Here is a 26,727-nt window from a genome sequence, read left to right as displayed (position 1 = left end):
ACCCTAAAATTATCTCTGGACCCAGAAATCCACGGAACAGCTCTGGGGAGAACATTGTTTAATAAGGCCTGGGATAGAAGGGAATGTGTGCAGAGTCTGGGGTGCCCAGACGCCCAGACAGAGGGAGCCCTGTGGCCTCAAGTCACAAAGACCCAGCTGGCTTCTGAGGTATACGAAGGGCAGGATCCTGCCTGCCCTTGCTCCTCAGGTCACCAGAAGTCCACACTTAGAATCCAGGTTCCAGCCTGGTTCCTTGAAAGCCTGCACTCATGGCCACAGCCTCCTCCTCCCTTAAAGAACTAGGAAATCCAAACCTGGCTGGAGACACACACCTGTATCCCCGCCACCCAGGAGGATGAGGCAAGAGGATGGCAAGTTCAGACAAGCCTGGGCAATTTAGTTAGACTCTGTCTTAAAATAAAATAAAAAGTGATGGGATGTAGCTCAGTGGTAAAGCACTTAGCATGCCTAAGGCCTTGGGTTCAATCCCTAGTACCAAAAAAAAAAAAAAAAAAATGCAACAAAACACTAGGAAATCCTCTACCACCTCTCTCCTCCTACAAGGACCAGGAATCTAGGTCCTGGCTCCCACCAGATCTGTGAGTTGAAGACTCATAACCCCTCTCCTCTTTGAAACAGGACTGTGGCTTCCCAGGGCACTCCTCCAGCAGGGCCTGGGAGTCCCGGGTCCCAGCCCGCTGGTCTCCCCAGGGTCCAGGAATCTGGCTGCAGTGGGAATTCAGAGCTGAGTCTTGCTGGGCTGCAGGTCCAGCTGCCTGTGTGACTTAAACCTCCAGCTCCTGGGCCTGGATGGCAGACACGTTCTCATAGGTGAGACTTGCCACGTTCTCATAGGTGGGCTCCGGCTGGGCCGGGGCTGAGGCCGACTGCTGGAGGAACCGCAGGATGCACTGGTGCAGGAATACGTACTGGGCCTGGGGAGAAGGCATGGAGCATGAGGGGTGCCTCCCCAGGCCCCACATCCCCGCCCCACCCTGCCCCACACCCCCATCACCTCGGTCTGCACCATCAATGGCCGGCTCTCTCTCATCTTCCTCACGAAGCTGAAGGGCCCCACGAGACCCTCGCACTCCAACTGCCGAAGCAGGACATCAAGGGCAATGAGGGTGCCTGTGCGACCCACGCCAGCGCTAGGCAGGGACAAGGCCAGGAGGGGAGGGAAGTCAGGTGTGGAGGCTGACTCCAGGGAGCTGCTACTGGAGCAGCCAGGATCTCAGTGCTCAGGTGGGGCTGCTTACTGGGTAGCAGTGACAGTGACTGCCGGGCTCTTTCCTCTGTCAGGCCCTGTTCTCATGCTGCACACCCTCCTGTCCCTCCCAAGCCTAAGGAGCATGGCTGTTTTACAGATGGAGACTGGGGAGATGATCCCATATCTCTCAGGCCATGCAACTTATGGATGACAAGCTGGGGTCCAGGCCCAGGAAGAACTCCCGATCTAATCATTTCTAAACTTCTTTAAATGCAAAACCAACCATTTTAATGTGACCAATCCAGTGGCAGTCGTACACATACAGCTGTTCAACTGCCACCTCTTTCCAGTCACAAAACTTACTCCATCCCCAGTGAAGACCCCACGCCCCATTCCAAGACCCTCCTCCTCCAGCCCCTGAAAACCACTGGCCTGCTTTCTATCTCTGTGGATTTATCTGTTCTGGGCTGTTTGTATTAATAGAGTCAGACAAGGTGTCTTTTTTCTGACTTTCACTGAATGCAGGGATTCCGGAGTTCATCCATGCTGTCACATGTTAGTGCTTCATTGCTTTTTGTGGCTCCAGTTAATCCTCTTAACTAACCAGCTATGCAGCTGCACTTGGAGGGAAGGGACCATGTGAAACTGGGGACATCTCCTGGGGGCACCACCTGGCGACAGCGTCTGTCTCTGGACACAGTGCAGAGAGTGGTTAGGGCCCCCCCCCGGGGGGCCAGGCAGAAAGGAATCCCAGCCTGGCCTTGAAGACAATAAGTCAGACTTTAAAGGAGAGGAAGGCCCCTTGTGAGGTTGTGCTGAGGACCAGCATGACTGGCTGTGTCTCATGTCAACTGTCATCAGAAGGACACCCCAATTCAGAGACTGTCATGGTGGAGCCATCCCCTCTCCTCATCCCCTAATCGTTCATGCAGATGGAGTCTCCTCTGTGCAGGCTTCAGCACACTCCCCAGGAACACAGGGAACAGGGAGGCGAAGCACGGGAGCCCAGGGTATGTCACATGTTCCTCAAATCCATGCTGCTCCCTGCTCTCCTGCCGTCCACACCTGCTCTTCCTTCAGGCTTTCTTTCCCATCCTCATCTTGATGTCTCCCTCTCCCCCTCCCCTCCCCTCCCCCTCCTTCCCTCTCCCTCTCCTTCCCTCTCTCCCTCTCCCTCTCCCTCCTTCTCCCTCCCCTCTCCCTCTCTCTCCCCCTCCCTCTCTCTCTCCTTCTGCCTCTCTCTCTTCCTGTACCTCTCTCCCTCCCTCTCCCTCCCCTTCCCTCTCCCTCTCCTTCTCCTTCTCCCTTCCTCTCTCTCTCCTTCTCCCTCTCCCTTCCTCTCTCTCCCTCTCCCTCTCCCTCTCCATCTCCCTCTCCCTTTCCCTCTCCCTCCTTCTCCCTCTCTCCTGCTCCCTTTCTCTCTTCCTGTACTTCCCTCTCCCTCCCCCTCTCCCTCTCTCCCTCTCCCTCCCCCTCTCCCTCTCTCTCCTTCTGCCTCTCTCTCTTCCTGTACCTCCCTCTCCCTCCCCCTCTCCCTCCCTCTCCCTCCCTCTCCCTTCCCTCCCTCCACCTCCCTCTCCCTCTCCCTCCTCCTCCCCCTCTCTCCCTCTCCCTTTCCCTCTCCCTTTCCCTCTCCCTCCTTCTCCCTCTCCCTCTCCCTCTCTCTCTTCCTGTATCTCCCTCTCCCTCCCTCTCCCTCTCCCTCCCCCTCTCCCTCTCTCTCTCCCTCTCCCTTCCCCTCTCCCTCTTTCTCTCTCCCTCTCTCTCTTCCTGTACTTCTCTCTCTCCCTCCCCTTCCCTCTCCCTCCCCCTCCCACTCCCTCTCCCTCCCCCTCCCCCTCCCTCCCCTCCCCTCCCTCCCTCTCCCTCCCCCTTTCTCTCCCTCCCCCTCCCTCTCCCTCTCCCTCTCCCTCTCTTCTCCTTCTCCCTCTCCCTCTCTTCTCCTTCTCCCTCTCCCTCTCTCCTCTTCCTTGCCTTCCTCCATCCTGTTTTCATTGCTGGAGAGCAAACTGAACTATACTCCCAGATGTCATCATCATCTAAATCTGCTTTATAACCCTCATCACTCTGCATTCACCTCCTCCTCCTCTTCCACCTCTCTGCAAGTCCCCAGGGACCCATCTAACACCCTTCCCTGAGTCCCAATGGGGGCTCTCTCCAAGAGAGGGTGCCAGGGTGATGTGTACCTGCAGTGCACAATGGGGGGGCCTCCCTCTGAGGTCTGGTCCAGCCACTGCCGGAGCACCTTCCAGAAAGCCAGCAAGGGGTCTGGTTGGGGGACACCGTGGTCCGGCCAGGCCAGGTAGTGGAACTGACGCACAGAGAGAGTCTTCTGCTCCTCCATCTGGAAGGAGGAAGGGTTGGTGGGAAAGCGTGCTGCAGGGTGCCCTGCAGTCTGACTTCACGGAGGGCTCTGCGCACGCAGGCTGGAGGGACTCACATGCAGGAGCTGCAGATCCCTGACCGTCCAGTTCTCCATCACCTCCTCACCCACCAGAGCTACCTGCAGGTCCCCATGAGTACAGGGTTGAGCATCCAGAGGCCAGTAATGCTCGCACTTCACCTGGTGGAGGACAGGACAGTCAGTGGGAAGGCCTCTGCATGTGGCTCTTCTGCTCAAGGTGGGACCCATAGGCAGCCAGGTACAGAGGCATGCCAGCCAGGAGTCCCTCCAGCCCAAGGTCAGAGGGGTCAGCTCCACTCCCTGCTGAGGTTTGAACCTGTCCCCCAAACAGTTGAAAACTTCGTCCCCCAATTCACACGGTAATGGTATTTGGAGGTGGAGCCTTGGGAGGTGATTGGGGCTGGAGAGGGTCTTGAGGGCGGGCCTAGCTAGCCTGCTGCTCTGTCTCAGTGTGATGCCCTCCACCACTCCAGGACCAGCAAGAATGTGCTCTCCAGATGCCTGCTCCGTGTTCCTCAGCCTCCAGCCTCCAGGCTTTATAAATTTCCCAGTCTATGGTACTCAGTTATAGCAACAGAGAAGGGACTAAGACCCTTCCACAAGTCGGGAGGACAGCCGGGAGGGCGTGGAGGAGCGTCCACACTGGGGTCATAGTGGAAGAATCAGAGAGGTGTGTGTCAGGATCTACATTGAGTAAATGTCTGGGACAGAGGTCCTCTTACCCGGCCAGACTCCATGCAGTTGGTCAGCATGACCAGGGTGTGGCTCTGTTGTTCCCAGACCATGCGCCAGAAGTCGCCCACAGTTTGGGGCAGAGGGCCCTGGGCTGCAATGAACTCCCTGGGGCTCCAGAGTCCCTGGTTGAGGAAAACATGCATATCAAGGGTCATCTGATGATTCAGCTTTCACCAGTGAGCCTCCCTGAGCATCCTTCCGGCTCCAGCCCCCACCTTACAGGCATGAAGCTGGCATTGATGTAGTCAGAACCTGGTTCTTCATGGAGGAGTTCCAAGGGCACCCGGGACCAGTCATCTAGGAGAAGAAATCAGCATTAGCAAAAATACACACAGACCCAGAGAGGCAGAGAGAAGCCTGAGACCCAGGGACTGAAGACACACCCAGATGCAGACAGACACTGGGAGCTATGTAGGGATGGAGAGGGGCAGAGGGACCCCAGCTGGCAGAGTGGGCTAGGAGCCCACCAAGGGGAGGAGCTTTGTCTTTCATAAGGATAGAGAAGAGGACCAGGAATGGAATGTGGACAACATCAGGGCTGGGGATGAAGATAGTAGAAATGAAAAACTCACAGGGCAGCACATTTCTGTAGCGGTTCTTGGCCTTGTTCTCAGGAGCTAAAGCCACCATCTGAGACTGGCCATGACCTTCCAGGGCCAGTTGCTGGGGACAGAGGAAAAGGGGGTGCATGGTGTTATACTATCCCTACCTCCCCAAGAACCCCAGGGCTCCCCGTCCCTCTTCAGCGTCACTTCCTGTTTTTCCCTTACACACTGGGATTCTGTGTCACCCACAAAAATAGAAGAGATGTGCTACCCACCCTGTGGGGCAGTTGAGAGGATGTGGGGAGAAGTTAGGGACAGGCATCAGGGGAAAGACAGAGCACCCCAGTGGGAGTGGGGGAATTGCCATAAGGTTGACCTGGAGCTCATCATTGTTTAAGATGTCAACGTGTTGAGCCCGGCGCAGGGATGCACACCTATAATCCTAGTGGCTCAGGAGGCTGAGGCAGGAGGATGGTGAGTTCAAAGCCAGCCTTAGCAAAAGCAAGGCACTAAGCAACTCAGTGAGACCCTGTCTCTAAATAAAATATAAAATAGGGCTGGGGATGTGGCTCAGTAGCCAAGTGCCCCTGAGTTTAATCCCTGGTACCCCCCCCAGCCCCCCAAAAAAGATGTCAACATGTTGGAAAGATGACCACTCCTGATAATATTTGTACAACTGAACAAGGTCTGTGTTGCTGCTCGAAACCCAAAGGGTGCGGGAAGGTCTGGATTGGGTGGAGGCACAGGGAACTAAGCGTGGCCCCTGTGCCCGGCCCACCTGGTACTCCTCTGCAAACCCACAGTTGCTGTCCTTCTCGTTTCTCCTAACATGATCAGCAAAGTCTTGAGCCAGGATATCCTCTGGAAATCTGTGTTGGGAAGGGAAGGAGAAATGTTTTTTAACCTCCTTTAATCTTGTGCTCTGGGAATTAAAGATAAAGTTTTGATCCAATAATGCCACTTCTGGGTGTAGACCCCCAAGGAAATGAGACCAGGGACTCAAAGAGATGTTTGTACACCCACGGCCACGGTGGCAGTAGGCACATTTGCCCAAAGGTGGAAGCAACGCAGATGCCCACTGGTGGATGAGTGGATCAACATGACACGGTTCCCCACACACAGGGGAACTCTCTTCACCGCAGGACAGGAGAGATGCTGGCATGGGCAAGTGCCGATGACCTGATGACCGTGTGCAAGACAGAGTCTGCAGTGGACCACCCACAGGAGTCAAGCCCAAACTGCGCCAGGGACCAGGAGGCTGGTGGGGAGTTACTGTTCAGTGGGTCAGAGTTTCAGTTTCGTAAGATGAAAAGAGCTGCCAGGTGGGCGCCTTGGCACACACCTGTAATCCCAGCGGCTTGGGAGGCTGAGACAGGAGGATCGCAAGTTCATAGGCAGCCTCTGGTCACTAAGCAATTCAGTGAGACCCTGTTTCTAGATAAAATACAAAATAGGGCTGGGGGGGCTGGGGATGTGGCTCAAGCGGTAGCGCGCTCGCCTAGCGTGCGTGCGACCCGGGTTCGATCCTCAGCACCACATACAAACAAAAATGTTGTGTCCGCCGAGAATTAAGAAAAAATAAATAAATATTAAAAAATTCTCTCTCTCTCTCTGTCCCCCCCTCTCTCTCGCTCTCTCTTTAAAAAACAAAAACAAAAACAAAAAACAAACAAAAAAAAAAACAAAATAGGGCTGGGGACATGGCTCAGTGGTGGAGTGGCCCTGAGTTCAACCCCCAATACAAAAAAAAAAAAAAGATGAAGAGAGCTCCGGAGCTGGACAGCAGGCTACAACCACAGCTCACGGAGTGCTGCTGCACTATAGGCACAAAACTGGGGAAAGCGGTAAATTTCTTGCCACGGTTGAAATTTTAAGAAATATTCTTAAAGGAGCCGGTGTTTCTCCTGTCTTTCAGGACTACTTCCCTATTCCCTTTTCCGGGGTTCTGAGAGCAGATCGCTCCTGTGTCTCAGGGCCTGCAGCCGTGGCTTCCCCTGCTCTGTGTCTGCTACCATCCCTTCTTTCTCTTTGTCTTGTAGACCTGTTTGCCCCTGGACTTCACAGTTTTTATTGGTGCACTGTGATCATGCACAATAGGGAACTGATCGAGACATATTCACGCACACACACGAGCTCCCTCGACCAGCTTCATTCCCCAGTGCCCCCGCCCTGCCTATCCCTGGTCCCCTTCCTCTACTGTACAGGTCTCCACTGCTCTGCCTTCTATTTCCATGAGGTCATTTAGAAAAAAAATTTTTCTATCTTCCATATATTAGAAAAAAATTCCATTTAACACAATGGCATCCAGTTTTCTATATTTTCCTGCAAATGACACAATTTCATTTTTTTGTGGCCAAATATAACTCTGTGTATGTATAACTCTATGGTGTTCGAGTGACACATTCTCTTTATCCATTCATCTTTTGATGGACATCTAGGCTGGTTCCATAGTTTGGCTATTGTGAGTGTTGCTGCTGTAAACATGGGTGTGTATGTATCACTGTAGCAAGATGACTTCAGTTCTCCAAGATAAATACCAGGGAGTGGTATAGCTCAGTCATATGGTGGTTCCATGCCTAGTCTTTCTTTCTTTTTTCTTTTTTTTTTTTTTTGGAGGGGGGGTATCAAGGAATGAACCGAGTGCATAACCACTGAGCCATACCCCCAGCCTTTTTTTTGTATTTTATTTAGAGACAGGAACTCACTTAGTTGCTTAGTGCCTTGCTAAGTTGCTAAGGCTGGCTTTGAACTTGAGATGCTCCTGCCTCAGCCTCCCAAGCTGCTGGGATTACAGCGTGTGCCATAGCACCCAGATATGCCTAGACTTTTGAGGAACCTCCATTCTCATTTCCATAGTCTTTATAATAATTTACAACCCCATCAAGAGTGTAACAGTATTCCTTTTCCCCTACATTCCCACCTGCATTTATTATTATTTGTATTTTTGATTATTGCCATTTTAAATGGAGTGGAGTGAAATCTTAATGCCATTTTTATTTCCCTGATGCTGTAGGTGTTGAACATTTTTTGATGTATTTGTTGAACATTTGTATTTCTCCTTTTAAATGTCTATTTAGTTCATTTGCTCATTTATTGGTTGGATTGTTTCGGGTTTTGTGTGTATATGTTAAATGCTTTGAGTTCTTTATGTTTTCTGGATGTCAACCCTCTGTTGGAAGAGCAGATGGCAAAGATTTTCTCTCTTTCTGCGGGCCATCTTCACACTCCTGTTTCCTTTGCTGGGCCCAAGATTTTAAGTTTGAGGCCACCTACTTATTAATTCTCCTGTTGCTTCCTGGGCTCCAGGAGTCCTGTTGAGGAAGCTCCGTATTGGACTGTTCACCTAGGCTTTCTTCCAGCACTTGCAGACTGGTCTTATTCCCAGGTCTTTGACCCATGTTTTGGTTGACTTTTGTGCAGAGAGACAGTGATCTAATCTCATTCTTCTACGTATGGATATCCAGTTTGCCCGGCACCATTTACTAAAAGGAGTCTTTTCTTCAACGAAAGTTTTTGGCACATTTGTCAAGGATCAGAGGACTGTGTCTGTGGGGGTTTGTGTCTGTGTCTTCTAGTCTTTTCCATCGATCTACATGTCAACACCGGGCTGCTTCTGTTACTGCAGCTCTGTAGTATAATTTGAAATCAGGTATTGTGATGCCGCTAGCATCTTTTTTTTTTTTAATATTTTTAAATTGTAGTTGGAAACAATACCTTTATTTATTTATTTTAAATATTTATTTTTTAGTTGTAGTTGGACACAATTCCTTTATTTTACTTAGTTATTTTTATGTGGTGCTGAGGATTGAACCCGGGGTCTCACATGTGCTAAGCGAGCGCCCTACCACTGAGCCACAACCCCAGCCCCCTGCCCCGCCCCCCAGCATCTTTTTTACTCAAAATTTCTTTGGCTATCCTGGGTCTTTTAATTCTTGATATGAATCTTAGGACTTCTTTTTTCTAGTTCTGTGAAGACTATCAGTGGTAATTTGATGGGGATTGGCAGGTTCTATAGATCATTTTTGGTAATATGATCATTTTTAAATACTCTATTTATCCGTAAACCTGGTAGGTCTTTGTACCTCTGGTGTCCCCTCTGTTTCCTTCCTTGGTTCTGTCACGTTGTTGTCTTGGTGTTGTCCCCTCTGTGGCTTCAGTTGTCTTCACACATGCACCCTAACCTATATTCCCTCACTCAATGTCTCCCGTGCTAGAGGGCAAACTGCACAGGAGGAGCCGTTCCTAGAAGAGTGTACAACACGCTTCCCATACTCGGTGGTATTTGAGGGACGCAGGATGTCTTGGACCTGACCCAGGAAGTGCTTAGGAAGTGCCTGGGCCCCATTGCAGAGGGTACTAGTCCTCTCTGAGGCTGCTCTGGGTGGATTTGCTGGTCCCACCCTCTGATCTGACCAGTTACCAGCAAACACCCCTTGATATGATCTGACAGCCATCCTTTTAGATGGTCCCCCAAGCCCTCTACTCACCCGAACACCAGATCCCTGGGCACTGCCTTCTCCTGGTGCTTCTTATTCCTGGGGAAAGAATGTTGGGATGTAAGGCTCAGCACTAGGCTGGGACTAGGGATCCTCACCCTTCCTTGCCTTGTCCCCACCCCCTAGGTGGTCAGTCCTGCACTGAGTCTCACCTCTTCTTCAGGAAAAAGATCAGCAGGCCCACCAGGATGAGAAACAGGAGGACACCCACAATGGCTCCAGCAATGACCCCTGGGGGAGGAGGCAAGGGGAGCCTTCAGAGCCCAAGTCTCGTCTGTTGACCTACCCCTGTCCGCACCCAGCTGTGCTCAGGCCTAGGGTGGAGAAGTTCAGGCAGAGGAGGGAAAGGGATCCGACCTCCCTTCTCATGTCCTGAGGTCCCCATCCAAAGACACCCTGTTCTGAGCAGAGCTGGTAGCCAAACAGGGACCCCCTTGCTGTCCCAACCAGTGGCTCTCACAGGGCAAGGTTGCCCCTTAGGGACTGTGCACACTGTTTGGAGACATCTTTGGGTGTCACAGCCTGGTAGTCGGGGTGCTTCTGGCATCTGATGGGTGGAGGTGGACAGCCTGCCATGACAACAGAGGCCAAAGCCAAGGCTGAGGGGACTCCCTGACACTCACTTCCCCCAGCCCGAGGCTTGGACTTCCAGAGGTCCTGTTTGCTGAGGGAAGGGCTCCCCGCAGGGGACCATCGAGGTCTGGTGGGCCTAAGGCCTTGGCTGTTCCAGGCTCTGATGGGCACAGCTACCCGACAGCTATCCTTAAATGCCTGGCCTCAGGGGGACACAAGCCCCCGCCCATCTTCATCACCATGGAGACCCCAGCTGCAGCTGCTCAACAGTCCTGGGCACGCTGCTGCACGGGCTCCAGCAGGACACACAGCCTCCACGGGCACTGTTTCCCTACGCACTTGGACCTACCCCACCGGGCACTGTTTCCCTGTGCACTTGGACCTACCCCACCGGGCACTGTTTCCCTATGCACTCGGACCTACCCCACCGGGCACTGTTTCCCTATGCACTCGGACCTACCACACAGGGCACTGTTTCCCTACGCACTCGGACCTACCCCACCGGGCACTGTTTCCCTGTGCACTTGGACCTACCCCACCGGGCACTGTTTCCCTACGCACTCGGACCTACCCCACCGGGCACTGTTTCCCTGTGCACTTGGACCTACCCCACCGGGCACTGTTTCCCTGTGCACTCGGACCTACCCCACCGGGCACTGTTTCCCTGTGCACTCGGACCTACCACACAGGGCACTGTTTCCCTACGCACTCGGACCTACCACACCGGGCACTGTTTCCCTGTGCACTTGGACCTACCCCACCGGGCACTGTTTCCCTACGCACTCGGACCTACCCCACCGGGCACTGTTTCCCTGTGCACTTGGACCTACCCCACCGGGCACTGTTTCCCTGTGCACTCGGACCTACCACACAGGGCACTGTTTCCCTATGCACTCGGACCTACCACACAGGGCACTGTTTCCCTACGCACTCAGACCTACCCCACCGGGCACTGTTTCCCTGTGCACTTGGACCTACCCCACCGGGCACTGTTTCCCTGTGCACTTGGACCTACCCCACCGGGCACTGTTTCCCTTTGCACTTGGACCTACCACACAGGGCACTGTTTCCCTGTGCACTCGGACCTACCCCACCGGGCACTGTTTCCCTGTGCACTGGGACCTACCCCACCGGGCACTGTTTCCCTGTGCACTGGGACCTACCCCACCGGGCACTGTTTCCCTGTGCACTCGGACCTACCCCACCGGGCACTGTTTCTCTACGCACTCGGACCTACCACACAGGGCACTGTTTCCCTACGCACTCAGACCTACCCCACCGGGCACTGTTTCCCTGTGCACTTGGACCTACCCCACCGGGCACTGTTTCCCTACGCACTCAGACCTACCCCACCGGGCACTGTTTCCCTGTGCACTCGGACCTACCCCACCGGGCACTGTTTCCCTGTGCACTTGGACCTACCCCACCGGGCACTGTTTCCCTGTGCACTTGGACCTACCCCACCGGGCACTGTTTCCTGTGCACTTGGACCTACCCCACCGGGCACTGTTTCCCTGTGCACTTGGACCTACTACACAGGGCACTGTTTCCTGTGCACTTGGACCTACCCCACCGGGCACTGTTTCCCTGTGCACTTGGACCTACCACACAGGGCACTGTTTCCCTGTGCACTCGGACCTACCACACAGGGCACTGTTTCTCTACGCACTCGGACCTACCACACAGGGCACTGTTTCCCTACGCACTTGGACCTACCCCACCGGGCACTGTTTCCCTGTGCACTCAGACCTACCCCACCGGGCACTGTTTCCCTTTGCACTTGGACCTACCACACAGGGCACTGTTTCCCTACGCACTTGGACCTACCCCACCGGGCACTGTTTCCCTGTGCACTGGGACCTACCCCACCGGGCACTGTTTCCCTGTGCACTTGGACCTACCACACAGGGCACTGTTTCCCTGTGCACTCGGACCTACCCCACCGGGCACTGTTTCCCTGTGCACTGGGACCTACCCCACCGGGCACTGTTTCCCTGTGCACTAGGACCTACCCCACCGGGCACTGTTTCCCTTTGCACTTGGACCTACCACACAGGGCACTGTTTCCCTGCGCACTTGGACCTACCCCACCGGGCACTGGTTACCTACGCACTTGGACCTACCACACCGCAGCAGAGCATCTGTCCTCTGAGGGACCCTTGCTGCTACGAGGACAGTGCTGAGCAATGGAATCTGGCAAAGCCCAGACTGGAGTGGCATCCATGTATCATCATGTCACTCTCTCTCCAGACTGGAGGCCCACTGTTAGAAGATACCCTGACTCCAGGAAGGGATGAACAGGGCAAAGCGAGGTCTACAGCCACAGTTATGACACGTGATCAGACTTTTCAAAGTCTAAGCTGCAAACGTCTTCAAGCATCATTGCTAAATGTAAAATGGTGCAGTCACTTTGGGTAAAAATGCGAAAGTTAAATATAGAGTACCACACCAGGGTGGCAGCACACGCCTGTAATCATAGCAACTTGGGAGGCTGAGGCAGGAGGATCGCAAGTTTGAGACCAGCCTTGGTGACTTAGCAAGACCCTGTCTCAAAATAAAAAATAAAAAGGGCTAAGGATGTGGCTCGGTGTTAAGTGTTCACCGAGTTTTATCCCCAGTACCACAAAGAACAAAATAAAACAAAAAAACACAGTTGCCATATGACCCACCAATTCCACTCCTGGGCATATACCCAACAAAAATAAAAACATGTCCACACAAAAACCTGTACACAAATGTCATAGCAATACTGATCACAGAGGCCAAAAGGTATAAATGGCACAAAGGATCCATCAGCTGATGAATGAATAAAACAACATGGTATATACATCCACGAGTATTATTCTGCAATAAAAAGATAGTACTGATGCATGCTCATGCACAAATGACCCTCAAACACATTATGCTCAGTGGAGGTCCCAAGGATCACGTAATGGATGATTTTGTTTTTATAAAACATCCAGGGAAGCAAATCTATAGAGATAGGAAACATATTGGAGATGGAGATTTATGGAGATAGAAGTTAGAGGCTGTCTAGGGCTCAGTGGTTGAGAACGGGGATCTAGGAGGTGATGGCTAAGGGGACAGAGCGTCTTCCTCAGGGCATGGCAGTGTTCGGGGATGAAGGCATGATGTTTGCACGATGTCACCAATGCACTGAAAGCCACTGAATTGCCTCGTACTGGGAGAACTGTGTGTTCTGTGAATAATATCTCAGTAAAGCTCTTTTAGAGAAATCAGGAAGCAAAAGACAAACAGACAAACCAAAGAGCCCTGTGTGTACCCTCACAGTAGGGCCCGGAAGCCACCCCACTCCCACTCACCTGCACTCTCGGTGCTGCAGGTCTTGGGGACAGACGATGCCCTCATTCCATTTGAGATAGTTGTGACGGTGGCCCGGTAGGACTGAGCCGGCCCAAGACCGAGCACAGACACGTCCTTGCCACATGAAGATCCATCCTGGGAGCCACGCTGCCCGCCCACCTCCCATTCAAAGGCCTCATAGCCCCCGGAGGGGCAGGACCAGGTCAGGATGACCCCATACCCCCCAGAGGTGCTGACGCAGGAGGTGATGGTGACAGGGTCTGGGGCTGGTGAAGGGAAGGAGAGGAGTCAGTGGGGGCCACCCGACATGCCTTCCAAGCCACCCCACCAGTCATACCTGTCCCCAGAACTAGCCACAGGCTCGAATGCCTCATCTCCCCTCAGTTTCTATTCTCCCCAAATGGACTTGAGTCCCCTCAAACTAAACCCCAAACCCTGGACTTGGTGTCACTGCAGCTTTAGAAAGACATGACACCAGGGCCTAAAGGACCTGTAGTCCACGCTCCTCTCCTGGCCCTTGCCCTCTCCACAGTGAGGGTGGGCAGGGCAAGTCACCTGTGTGCCCAGAGGCTGTGTGTGGAGCTGGTATATTCTCCCTCTCCTACGCACTGAAGTTGAACAGAATACCAGGCTTGAGGGCTGCCCCCTCACACCAAGTCTCATTGTCCTGCCCATTGATTTGGCCTAGTCTCGGGCGGGATCCTCGGGATCCTCGGGAATGCTCCTCCCTAGCCCACTGCACCCAGTATGTGTAGAGCCCAGAAGGAGGGTCTGCGGGGGCCTGCCACCTCAGGGTCTCTGAGTTGCTGGTCTGACTTGCATTCTTCAGATGTAGGACCTCATTTGAAGCTGAGAAGTGAGGTCGGAGCCTCAAGTGGGTGTATCCTCAAAGAATCTTCTCCCTGAATCCCTGAATCTGCTTGCCTCCTGCTCATAGCAAAGCTGAGCTGCCCCAGTTATCCGTGGCTCTAGAGACCACGAAAAGAACTCAGAAACTTGTGGCCTGGTGAGGACCCGCATCATCTGAGCTCTTGCTGTCCCCTGGTTACACCCCTGCGTCTTCTCCATCCCTTTTTCTTCTCCCCAAAGGAAAACACGTCCCTTAAAACTACAACTCCCATGAGCCCTTGGACTCTATCACTGTAGTTTATGAAGTCTTGACCCCACGGCATGATGGGATTTGAGGTCCACTCACCTCAGCTCACAAAATCTAAACCTCTCACTCCTGGACATACCAGGTTGCTAGTGGGAGCTGCCAACTTTAGTTTTGTTAGCTCAAAGGGCCAACCCACGGTTTAATGCTCCCAGATTTCATCCATCAACAATGAACCCAGTCTCTGGAGTCAGTAATTTTGATTCTTCTGACTTGAGAGTCTCCATGTGCAAGCTGAGAGCCCTTTTGTTCATCAAATTCACCGGAACCATCTGCTGGCTATAGTCCAGCTGATGACTCTTGGTTCCCAGGAGGTGGTACTGGCTCCCCCCATCCAAAAGAGCTTATTTCCCAAAGGCAGGAAAGACAGGCTCCATGGCTTCAAACCCCTGGTTGCTGGACTCCTAGAATGGCCCTATAAGTCCACGCTGCCGGGAGACTGCGTAGCTGGGGAGCTCTCGTTACCTGCAGAAGCTCTCCAGTCCCCCCGTGATTTCCCATCCCCCATGGCAGTCAGGCTGGGACCAGAACTGGACCCTGTCTCACCAGTGGCCTCCATGAGGGTACTGGCATAACCTCTGACTTCATTCCTCTCAGCCCAGACGGTGATGTTGTACAGGCTCCCAGCTTCCAGCGCGGTCAGTGTGATTCTGGTATGGGAGGTGTTGCGGGACGCAGTGGTACTGCCCGTCTTGACCCATGAGACGCAGTAGGTGTACAGGGGATGAGTGGGGCCCACAGGAGCTGTCCAGCTCAAGGTGATGGAGTTGTTGGTCTGATTCTGTTTTTCGAGACTTGCCACAGCATTAGGGACTGGTGGGAGGAGCACAGAGTCAGGACTTCCACAGTCTTAGTCCTGGGGGGCGCAGAGCCCACTCATGCCCAAGCCTGTGCAGCTCAGCTGGTCAAGGGACGCTTAGCCATGGAGCCTGCAGTGGCCTGGGCTCCTGAAGCCCGGCACCCAGTGGCAGGGGACAGCTATACAAGTGCTCCTCTTCTTTAGGACAGAGCCATTCCCCAGGTGTGGCCACGTCTCTCCCATAGTCCTGGCTCCGTGGGGCCAAGGAGGCCAGGGATCAAAGAGCTGGAGCCCAGGCCCAGAGGAGGAGCCGTCTTTGCCAGTTCCCCATGGCTCACCAGAACAGGGAGTGGGTGGTGGGGGTCCTCACCTGTGGCGATCCTGACATTCTGCCTGGAGCTGGGTACTCCATTCTTTTCGGCCCACACGGAGAACTGGTACAAGGTTCCAGGTTCCAGGGCCTCAGCCGTGACACTGGTGCTTGTCGTGTTTCGGGTCTCATTCTTGTCACTATCTCCAGTGCACTGCACCCAGTACGTATAGTCCTGAAGCTCGGGGCCACTGGGGGCCTCCCAGCTCAGGGTGACGGAGCTGTTGGTCTGACCCTCCAAAGACAGGCTTCGAATTGGGTTAGGGGCTAAAAAATTAGGAAGAGTCCAAATTAAGTAGGGGTATAGAGTACAGAGTGGCCGTCAGTGGCACTCTTGACCCCCAAGTGCCCAGTTCTGCATTAATTGCTTGTCCTGGTAGATAAGGGGGTGTGGTCTCGACCAGAGCTTCTAGAACTTTCGAGTACATACACCACTGAGGGATTGCTACAATGCAATTTCTGAATCAGATCTAGCAGGAGACAGATTCTGCATTTCCAGCCAACTCTGTGGATACTGAACTGCCAACACATGGGCCACCATCTAAGTAGTACTGTGACCACAACAGCTGTGCTCCCCTGAAATTCATATGTTGAAACCTAATCCTCCACATGACACTCACAAGAGGTGGGGCCTCCGGGAGGTGAACAGTTCCTAAGGCTGTTCTTCATGTGGAGAATCGGTGCCCCTAAAGAGGCACAGAGGATGTTTCCGAGTGTCCATCAAGGTAGGCACACTGGTGGAAGATGAAGGGATTCCTGGGAGCCCTTCACCAGGGCTGAATCAGTAACTTTATGCAACTTAATTACGTGTAGGTAGCCACGACAGCCAGTAGCTACGCTATGGGACAATGTAGATCTACAGAGTGGGAGCTGTCCACATCAAGCTGATGTCCCTGATAATCTGAATGTCCATCCTCCATGTGTGACACAATTGGAAGGAATGGAGTGATCCGGCTGGCAGTATGTAAGGCCCACAGAGCTCAGGTGGCAGGCCTTGGCCCCTCACATCCTGGTGGGTGCAGGAAGATACACACCCTGGTGTTTGGGACGGCCTTCGGGAGCCTTAGACCTTGACCAACTCCTGTCGGAAGCGGAAGGCGCTATGGGCAATCTTTTTTCATCACCTGATACTGGAACACCCCTGGATGTGATGCTCACTGATATCTGGCTCATGAGGGCCCCAATGCAGTGTGTTCCAGGCAGCCCCCATAGTCTGCTGTCACTCCAAGACCATCACACACCACCTCTCTCAGCACAGGGAAGGACACTGATGCACTCTTGCTGGCAGCAGTTAGTCTCTGGGGAGCTACTAACCCGCTTCTTCTCCACCCACAACCCAAATGCATACACAGACCCAGAGTCTCTTGTGTTTTGGATCTTGTTTCTGCCACTGGCTCGAGGCTGGTCTTGAACTTGCCATCCTCCTGCCTCAGCCTCCTAAACCCCTGGGGTCACAACCACGTGCACCACTCACTGCCTGTGTGGCCTTGTCATTCTACGGGCTCCCCTCCTCTTGCCAGTTCCCAACCATCCTTCCACCTCCCTGTAACAAAGAAATGATTAAAGCACCTTCCTCTCACCTGTGGCAGTACTGAGGGTCACCTGGGAGCCAGACGCTCCGTCCTTCTCGGCCCACACTGAGAGGGTGTACCAGGACGCTGCCTCAAGTTCGTGCACTGTGACGCTGGTGTCTGTCGTGGTTTGGGTCTTGTTTCTGCCACCATCTCCAGTGCACTGGACCCAGTAGGTGAGGCTCTGGGGGTCCGGGCCCTGGGGGACCTCCCAGTGCAGGGTGAGGGAGCTGTTGCTTCGAGCGTCCACTCTCAGGTTTCTCACTGGGTTGGGGGCTGGAAATAGGAAATCAGTTGTGGCTTCTGGTCCTCAGAATTTCCAGCTCTTCTATAACCCTTGGACCCAGCAGCTGGGAGGGGTGGCTTGGACCCACATGATAGCACAAGCCCCAAGTGGCTATCCTATGTGATGTTTCTTGGCCCAGTGGAGATGTGCCATGAGAGTGACATAAAGAATGAAACACTGGTGTGAAATTAAGGACAACCTCGTGGGTCCTGCTTACACTGATCACAGGGGGAGATGATACTATTTGGGATCTGCTGAGCCCCATGAAACAGCTCCTGGTGACTCATCTCACCAGCCTCTTTTTCTTTATTGTGATATGGCTGACAGAAAATGGAAGTCAATATGAGTCTTTTTGCAGAGGTGAGGGGACTGGGGATTGAACCTAGCATGCTTAACCACTGAAACACATTCCCAGCCTTTTTATTGTTTATTTTAGACGGGGTCTCACTAAGTTGCCAAGGCTGGTCTCAAACTTGCCATCCTCCTGCCTCAGCCTCCTAAACCCCTGGGATCACAACCACGTGCACCACTCACTGCCTGTGTGGCCTTGTCATTCTACGGGCTCCCCACCCCTTGCCAGTTCCCAACCATCCTTCCACCTCCCTGTAACAAAGAAATGATTAAAGCACCTTCCTCTCACCTGTGGCAGTACTGAGGGTCACCTGGGAGCCAGACGCTCCGTCCTTCTCGGCCCACACTGAGAGGGTGTACCGGGATGCAGCGTCAAGTCCGTGCACTGTGATGTTGGTGTCTGTCGTGTTTTGGGTCTCGTTTCTGCCACCATCTCCAGTGCACTGGACCCAGTAGGTGAGGTTCTGGGGGTCCGGGCCCTGGGGGACCTCCCAGTGCAGGGTGAGGGAGCTGTTGCTTCGAGCGTCCACTCTCAGGTTTCCCACTGGGTTGGGGGCTGAGGGATTAACAAGAAGGATCCAACGTGAGCAGAGGAGCAGCACAAGGGACAGGGACCCAGGGACACTGGGCCCTCAGCATTCCTAGCTCCCCTTCCTTGCAGTCCCAGCAGACTGGGGCTGGGTCTGGACCCTGGTCTGGACCCGAGCTTCTCAGACGGAGCCTGCATGTGCATCCTGGGAGGTCTTGGGGCAGATTCAGAAGGTCTGGGCTGGAGCTGAGGTCCTGCGTCTCCCATCAGCCCCCAGGAGGTGCTAGTGCTGCCCACACACCACCTCACCTGAGTAGCAAGGACCAGACCAGGGCTTTCCCACGGGACGTCTGACGAAGGCTGTGCTTCCCCACTCCTCAGTTCGGCAGGCACTGGCCCCATGAGGACAGAGCTGGGACTGGAGTCTTCCAACAGGACTCCTGAGTCCATGTCTATTGTTGTTTTTGTTTGGTTGGGGGGTACTGGGGATTGAACTCAGGACACTCCACCACTGAGCCCCACCCCCAGCCCTCCTTCTCATTTTATGTACAGACAGGGTCTTGCTGAGTTGCTTACAGCCTGGCTAAGTTGCTGAGGCTGACTTTGAACTCGAGATCCTCCTGCCTCAGCCTCCCAAGTCACTGGGATTACAGGAGAGCACCATGGCACCCAGCTCCTCCTGACTACATGAAACGTGGACCTGACTCTATAATTTTAGTGGATTTACAGTTCAAAAGCCAGACGTAGCCAGGCGTGGTGGCACGTGCCTGTCATCAGCACTTAGATGGCTGAGTCAGGAGGATCACTTGAGACAAGGAGTTCAGGGCCAGCTTGGCCAACATGAAGACTCCACTCAAAATCTAGAAGTAAAAGGCCTCCTGTGGCGGTGCCTACCACATCAGACAGCAAGGCCTAGACAAGGACGCGGTCCATCAGGGTACGGTTGCTGGATCTGAGCTTCCAGGACGTGGCCCAGTGGGAGACTGGGGAAGAGTCAGGGGACCGGAGTGTCCCACAGCACAGCTCTGGTCTCCTGCCCTGGCTCCTTCGGAGCTGTGGTGGCTAAGACGCCCTGGCATTATGGTCTGGAAGGCCTGCTCCACCCCTACTCAGAGGCAGGAGAGCCCAAGCACACCTTCCCTGTCTCCTGAAGAAAGGTGACCCTGGATGCGGCCAGTCTCTCCTGCAGGTCACCGAGGGTCCAGTCCGATGCATCCCAAGTCTGGACAAGCGTCCAGTGTGCAGGACGAGGAGCTGACCCCCCTTGGAGCTTCTCAATGCCCTCTGCCACCCTTCTTAATGGAGGCGACAAGGTAGGACTGGGACGTGGTGCCTCTCACCTGTGGTTGCCTTGAGGGTCACCTGGGAGCCAGACGCTCCATCCTTCTCGGCCCACACTGAGAGGGTGTACCGGGATGCAGCGTCAAGTCCGTGCACTGTGATGCTGGTGTCTGTCGTGTTTTGGGTCTCGTTTCTGCCACCATCTCCAGTGCACTGGACCCAGTAGGTGAGGTTCTGGGGGTCCGGGCCCTCGGGGACCTCCCAGTGCAGGGTGAGGGAGCTGTTGCTTCGAGCGTCCACTCTCAGGTTTCCCACTGGGTTGGGGGCTGAGGGATTAACAAGAAGGATCCAACGTGAGCAGAGGAGCAGCACAAGGGACAGGGACCCAGGGACACTGGGCCCTCAGCATTCCTAGCTCCCCTTCCTTGCGGTCCCAGCAGACTGGGGCTGGGTCTGGACCCTGGTCTGGACCCGAGCTTCTCAGACGGAGCCTGCATGTGCATCCTGGGAGGTCTTGGGGCAGATTCAGAAGGTCTGGGCTGGAGCTGAGGTCCTGCGTCTCCCATCAGCCCCCAGGAGGTGCTAGTGCTGCCCACACACCACCTCACCTGAGTAGCAAGGACCAGACCAGGGCTTTCCCACGGGACGTCTGACGAAGGCTGTGCTTCCCCACTCCTCAGTTCGGCAGGCACTGGCCCCATGAGGACAGAGCTGGGACTGGAGTCTTCCAACAGGACTCCTGAGTCCATGTCTATTGTTGTTTTTGTTTGGTTGGGGGGTACTGGGGATTGAACTCAGGACACTCCACCACTGAGCCCCACCCCAGCCCTCCTTCTCATTTTATGTTCAGACAGGGTCTTGCTGAGTTGCTTACAGCCTGGCTAAGTTGCTGAGGCTGACTTTGAACTCGAGATCCTCCTGCCTCAGCCTCCCAAGTCACTGGGATTACAGGAGAGCACCATGGCACCCAGCTCCTCCTGACTACATGAAACGTGGACCTGACTCTATAATTTTAGTGGATTTACAGTTCAAAAGCCAGACGTAGCCAGGCGTGGTGGCACGTGCCTGTCATCAGCACTTAGATGGCTGAGTCAGGAGGATCACTTGAGACAAGGAGTTCAGGGCCAGCTTGGCCAACATGAAGACTCCACTCAAAATCTAGAAGTAAAAGGCCTCCTGTGGCGGTGCCTACCACATCAGACAGCAAGGCCTAGACAAGGACGCGGTCCATCAGGGTACGGTTGCTGGATCTGAGCTTCCAGGACGTGGCCCAGTGGGAGACTGGGGAAGAGTCAGGGGACCGGAGTGTCCCACAGCACAGCTCTGGTCTCCTGCCCTGGCTCCTTCGGAGCTGTGGTGGCTAAGACGCCCTGGCATTATGGTCTGGAAGGCCTGCTCCACCCCTACTCAGAGGCAGGAGAGCCCAAGCACACCTTCCCTGTCTCCTGAAGAAAGGTGACCCTGGATGCGGCCAGTCTCTCCTGCAGGTCACCGAGGGTCCAGTCCGATGCATCCCAAGTCTGGACAAGCGTCCAGTGTGCAGGACGAGGAGCTGACCCCCCTTGGAGCTTCTCAATGCCCTCTGCCACCCTTCTTAATGGAGGCGACAAGGTAGGACTGGGACGTGGTGCCTCTCACCTGTGGTTGCCTTGAGGGTCACCTGGGAGCCAGACGCTCCATCCTTCTCGGCCCACACTGAGAGGGTGTACCGGGATGCAGCGTCAAGTCCGTGCACTGTGATGCTGGTGTCTGTCGTGTTTTGGGTCTCGTTTCTGCCACCATCTCCAGTGCACTGGACCCAGTAGGTGAGGTTCTGGGGGTCGGGGCCCTCGGGGACTTCCCAGTGCAGGGTGAGGGAGCTGTTGCTGCGAGCGTCTACTCTCAGGTTTCTCACTGGGTTGGGGGCTGAGGAGGGAGAAGAGAACCACGTAGACCAAGGAGCAGAGGACTGCCATCCCTCCCACTCCCCAAGGTCTGCTCCAAGCTCAGAAACAACCTGGTTCATCAGGCCTTGCCATGGACCACCAGGACCTCCATGAAGACTCTAGGAGGCTCATGGGAGTTGAAGTCCTGGTTGGTTTTTTGTTTTGTTTTTGTGGACAGTGAATTCGGATGGGCTCACTCACCGGCTGCCCTGGACCCTGTCCAACTGCACAGAATCTGCGAAAAGCCCAGGGAAAACACCATTAGACACAACCCCACTTCCCTGTTGGAGTAACCCACCCCGCCCCCATGAGTCACCAAGCCTGAGGAGAGGAGCAAAGGTCACCCTAGCATTCAAGTGCCCTGGGCAGGGAGAGCATGCCAGGGTGGGGCTCCAGGGCGCAGGAGCTAAGGTTGGCTCCGCGCTGAGGACAAGACGTAAACTTAATGGTTTCACTTTCAGAAAAATATAACCTTGTAATACTGGGAACAGGGAAGCAATCACCAAATACAGAAGAGGTGGGAAAAAAGGGAAATTGAAGCCCAGTGCAGTGGCAAAGGCCTGTGATCCCAGTGGCTCAGGAGGCTGAGGCAGGAGAATTGCAAGTTCAAAGCCAGCCTCAGCAAAAATGAAGCCCCAAGTAACTCAGTGAGACCCTGTCTCTAAAAAAACAATACAAAATAGAGCTGGGGACGGGGCTCAGTGGCTAAGAGCCCCTGAGTTCAATCCCTGGTACTAAAAATATTTATAAAAGAGGAAACTGAAGTCTATAGCCCACACACCACACCAGGGAGGAGGCTGGGCCTGGACCCCAGGGTCTGAGGGAGGAGGCTGGGCCTGGACCCCGGGTCTGAGGGAGGCGGGCTGAGTCTGGACCCTGGGTCTGAGGGAGGAGGCTGGGCCTGGACCCCCGGGTCTGAGGGAGGAGGCTGGGCCTGGACCCCGGGTCTGAGGGAGGAGGCTGGGCCTGGAGTCCGGGTCTGAGGGAGGGGGCTGGGCCTGGAGTCCGGGTCTGAGGGAGGGGGCTGGGCCTGGACCCCAGGGTCTGAGGGAGGGGGCTGGGCCTGGACCCCAGGGTCTGAGGGAGGGGGCTGGGTCTAGACCCTGGGTCTGAGGGAGGAGGCTGGGCCTGGACCCTGGGTCTGAGGGAGGAGGCTGGGCCTGGACTCCTGGGTCTGAGGGGGGAGGCTGGGCCTGGACCCCTGTGTCTGAGGGAGGGGGCTGGGCCTGGACCCTGGGTCTGAGGGAGGAGGCTGGTCCTGGACCTGGGTCTGAGGGGGGAGGCTGGGCCTGGACCCTGGGTCTGAGGGAGGGGGCTGGGCCTGGACCCTGGGTCTGAGGGAGGAGGCTGGGCCTGGACCCTGGGTCTGAGGGAGGAGGCTGGGCCTGGACCCTGGGTCTGAGGGAGGGGGCTGGGCCTGGACCCCTGGGTCTGAGGGAGGAGGCTGGGCCTGGACTCCTGGGTCTGAGGGGGGAGGCTGGGCCTGGACCCCTGTGTCTGAGGGAGGGGGCTGGGCCTGGACCCTGGGTCTGAGGGAGGAGGCTGGTCCTGGACCTGGGTCTGAGGGGGGAGGCTGGGCCTGGACCCTGGGTCTGAGGGAGGGGGCTGGGCCTGGACCCTGGGTCTGAGGGAGGAGGCTGGGCCTGGACCCTGGGTCTGAGGGAGGAGGCTGGGCCTGGACCCTGGGTCTGAGGGAGGGGGCTGGGCCTGGACCCCTGGGTCTGAGGGAGGAGGCTGGGCCTGGAGTCCTGGGTCTGAGGGAGGAGGCTGGGCCTGGACCCTGGGTCTGAGGGAGGGGGCTGGGCCTGGACCCCTGGGTCTGAGGGAGGGGGCTGGGCCTGGAGTCCTGGGTCTGAGGGAGGAGGCTGGGCCTGTAGTCCTGGGTCTGAGGGAGGGGGCTGGGCCTGCACCTGGGTCTGAGGGGGGAGGCTGGGCCTGGACCCCTGTGTCTGAGGGAGGGGGCTGGGCCTGGACCCTGGGTCTGAGGGAGGAGGCTGGGCCTGGACCCTGGGTCTGAGGGGGGAGGCTGGGCCTGGACCCCTGGGTCTGAGGGAGGAGGCTGGGGCTGGACCCTGGGTCTGAGGGGGGAGGCTGGGGCTGGACCCTGGGTCTGAGGGAGGAGGCTGGGGCTGGACCCTGGGTCTGAGGGAGGAGGCTGGGGCTGGACCCTGGGTCTGAGGGAGGAGGCTGGGGCTGGACCCTGGGTCTGAGGGAGGAGGCTGAGGCTGGACCCTGGGTCTGAGGGAGGAGGCTGAGGCTGGACCCTGGGTCTGAGGGAGGAGGCTGGGGCTGGACCCTGGGTCTGAGGGAGGGGGCTGGGCCTGGACCCTGGGTCTGAGGCGGGAGGCTGGGCCTGGACCCTGGGTCTGAGTGAGCAATGATCTTGGAGCTCTGGGTGCACTGCAGCAACTGGGAGTCAGCCTCTGGGGCTCCCTGTGTGCCCTGCACCCTAGGTGTAAGACTCGCCCGTCTCCCCCACCTTAATCTACCTTCCTTCTCCAGGAGACCAGTCCCTCCTTCTCTGATCCCAGGCCAAGGACCCAGCTCCCTCACAGCAGTCTCCCCTTCCTTGCGACCCAAGCTCTTTCCTGAGAAGGGGAGGACTTACCAGTAGCACCAAGCTCCCCAGGACCCTGAGGCCCCCGCCAGTGCTGGCCATGTATCCAGACGCTGGAGGAACACAGGAGTCCCAGACCTGGTTCTTCCACCTGCTGGACTTTCAACTCAAGAGTTCCCCCTTTCCCAGTCCAGTGGTGAGGCTAGAGGCGAGGGCAGGAAGGGGAGGAGGAGGAAGTAGAGGCTTCTAGACTGTGAACCGGGCTCACCCTGCACTGGCCTCACCTCTGTTCCTTGCCCTGTGGCAGGCTCCTGCTCCGTCTCTCCGGATCCCCTCAGGATCCTGGGCCCCAGCTCCACCTGCTGGGTCCCTCCACTCAGGCGAAGGAACACCCGGAGGGGGCACTGCTCCAGCTGTTGTAAGAAGGCAGTGGGCAGATTCTGTGGTCAGAGCAGGACAGCCCAGGAGACTGACGGTCTCCCTCTCCTCCCAGGGAATGGCAGCAAGTGGAGGCCAGCCCAGGAAGAGCTCGTGTCCCTCCTGCCCCATAAAGCCTTGCGCTCTGACAGAGGAACCAGGAGGTCCCACTTCCCGCCTTTGCACGTGCCTCCTCCCCCAGGGGCGTCTTCCCACTCTGTGGGGACATCTCATTCCACTCTCCCTTGGGATCAGTTCAGAAACCTCCTGCTCTGGGTCACCCTGGGCTGCAACTGTGCCTACACCATGATTCGCTTTTGCATTATCCATTTTCCACGGTCCACCTGTGACCTCAAGCAAACGACCAGCTCATGGTAACTCAGATGCCTCTAAAACCACGGGCACAGCCCTTTGTAGACACACGGTGAGGAGCGAGTGAGGAGCGAGTGAGACAAGCGTGGAAGTGTGCACTAGTTAGCACCGTGCCTGCTCTGAATCTCCCAGAGTCTCAGCCACACTCACTTTGGGTTCCATGCCCAGAAGCGGCCTTTGGCTGTCTCCTGGACTTGTTGCTGGCCTGCCCCACTTGTGCCTGCACTGCACACAGTTGCAGGGGACAAGGGTGAGCACTGGAGCTGCCACCTGTGTTTGCATTCTGCTGGTCACCTGGAATGATTCATTCCATCTCCCTGTCTGTTTCCTCATTTATAAATTGAATTTTGAATACTAGTTTCCTCAGATACAAAGCAGCTACCCGCTTCTGGCCAGCTCCAGAGAGTGGCTATCTCAGCGTCCCTGTTTGGATAAAAGGGCTGCCCGCTGGTCATCTTGATGGAGCCTGATGGAAGAGGCAGGTGCGTATCTGGCCTCACCCGTCGACTTGGGAAGCATCTTCCTGGTTGATGAAGAGTACCTCAGTTAATGCTTACTCACTTCTTCTAGAAGGTCATGAAGTGTCTTATGTGGCATTCATTATAAAAAATAAAATAAAAAGGGAAAAAGTCTTACCTGCCTGAAAATGTGGCGAGTTATGCTAAAGTATGCGGGCGTGTTAGTGGTCTCCGCGGGGTGACACGTCATCCCGAGACTCGCTGGCATTCATTATCTGTCCCCTCCTGGGTCTCAGAGTCCAGTGGCATCCTGGCTGGGCAGTTCCTGCTCTGGGTTCCTCCTGAGGCTGCCGTCAAGGTGTGGGCCGAGCTGCATTCATCAGCAGGCTCCGCTGGCTTGGGGACGGGGAGCCTCTCGGCTCTCGGTGTGAGGCCTCAGCAGCCTGGATGTGGGCCAGAGCCATGGCTCCTCACCACGCACACCTCCCCACGGCACATCCTGGGGGTCCTCACACGCAGATGCCAGCCTCCCCAGAGCAGATGGTCCAGGAGAGATGGCCAGGCCGAAGGCCCTCCAGAGGCCCTCTGCCACTCTGGAGTGTCCTGTCCCTGACTCATGACCCTACTCACTGCATGGGGGTGTGAAGAGGGCATGAGCGCCGGGGGCATCTTGGATGGCGCTGGCCTCCACCACGTTGGCACACAGGAGTCCTTCAATAAAGGCTTGCCATTCTCACCATTTTCTATGATGTCAACCCCCGTTGGTCAAGCAGGGTCACAAGACGGAAGGGAGGAGAGGGAACTAGCACTATTGCAGTCCCCCCGGAGCCTCTCCGCCCGACTCTGCTCTTGAGCAAAGGAGGAAGGGGGCCCAGGGAACGGACACCTCCAGGGCTGGACGTGGCTTCTGCCCCTCCCCCTCTTGCATCCTCCCAGATGTGGAACACTGATCTTCACACTGTGCCCCAGGGGTATTTCTGAATATCCTAACTGCAGTGATAGGAATTGTTATTATTGGGACCAGGGACTGAACCCAGGGGTGCTGTACCACTGAGCCACATCCCCAGCCCTTGTCATTTTTTATTTTGAAATAGGGTCTCTGACCTCCAACTTTCCATCCTCTTGTTTCAGCCCAAGTCATTGGAATTACAGGCGTGTGCCACCACACCCAGCCACAAGCACAGTTTATACTCAGCATGTGCTGTTGAAAAAGACATCCAATGGTACTCCAGTGTCACACCCTGCTTACAGGAAGTCACTCAGAGCCTCTTCTGTTACCAAGGGATAAGTGGCAGTTTTTCCTTTTGGTGGGCAATGGCCCCACCCTACCAGCCAGGGTTTCTTCCCGTTTCTCTCCTATACCTTTCATCT

The 26,727-nt window shown here is 55.5% G+C and overlaps 1 protein-coding gene across 2 annotated transcripts; it reads right to left on the bottom strand.

The window, feature by feature from the left end:
- Positions 1–41: 41 nt before the first annotated feature.
- On the bottom strand, positions 42–26,727 carry Ptprh (protein tyrosine phosphatase receptor type H). 2 transcript variants are annotated; one of them, XM_078031424.1, is made up of 19 exons: positions 24,161–26,725; positions 21,754–21,787; positions 21,266–21,532; positions 19,687–19,953; positions 18,107–18,373; positions 17,190–17,456; positions 15,610–15,876; positions 14,987–15,253; positions 13,287–13,553; positions 9,543–9,621; positions 9,382–9,429; positions 5,673–5,763; positions 4,922–5,012; positions 4,570–4,646; positions 4,337–4,471; positions 3,651–3,773; positions 3,397–3,554; positions 1,016–1,151; positions 42–935 (listed from the first exon to the last, which is right to left on the bottom strand). In XM_078031424.1, the coding sequence occupies exons 1-19, from the start codon at positions 24,209–24,211 to the stop codon at positions 786–788; spliced, it is 3,042 nt and encodes a 1,013-aa protein (XP_077887550.1). In that variant the 5' UTR covers positions 24,212–26,725; the 3' UTR covers positions 42–785. The 2 variants fall into 2 exon arrangements, with proteins under 2 accessions (XP_077887550.1, XP_077887551.1); XM_078031425.1 differs by lacking the exons at positions 42–935; positions 1,016–1,151; positions 3,397–3,554 and having other exon boundaries at positions 4,565–4,646; positions 24,161–26,727.

Source organism: Ictidomys tridecemlineatus, chromosome 15, assembly GCF_052094955.1.
Source record: "Ictidomys tridecemlineatus isolate mIctTri1 chromosome 15, mIctTri1.hap1, whole genome shotgun sequence".
Taxonomy (NCBI): Eukaryota; Metazoa; Chordata; class Mammalia; order Rodentia; family Sciuridae; genus Ictidomys; species Ictidomys tridecemlineatus.
Note: the sequence above shows the minus strand (reverse complement) of the source record. Positions and strands in the feature narration are given on the sequence as shown.

Excerpts from the sequence above, each read along its gene's own strand:
- Ptprh (XM_078031424.1), bottom strand. The coding sequence starts at position 24,211 with ATGGCCAGCACTGGCGGGGGCCTCAGGGTCCTGGGGAGCTTGGTGCTA. Across the intron at positions 19,954-21,265 it reads GACCCTCAAGGCAACCACAG|CCCCCAACCCAGTGGGAAAC; the intron begins GTGAGAGGCACC and ends TTAATCCCTCAG. Across the intron at positions 9,622-13,286 it reads CTGCAGCACCGAGAGTGCAG|GGGTCATTGCTGGAGCCATT; the intron begins GTGAGTGGGAGT and ends CTCCTCCCCCAG.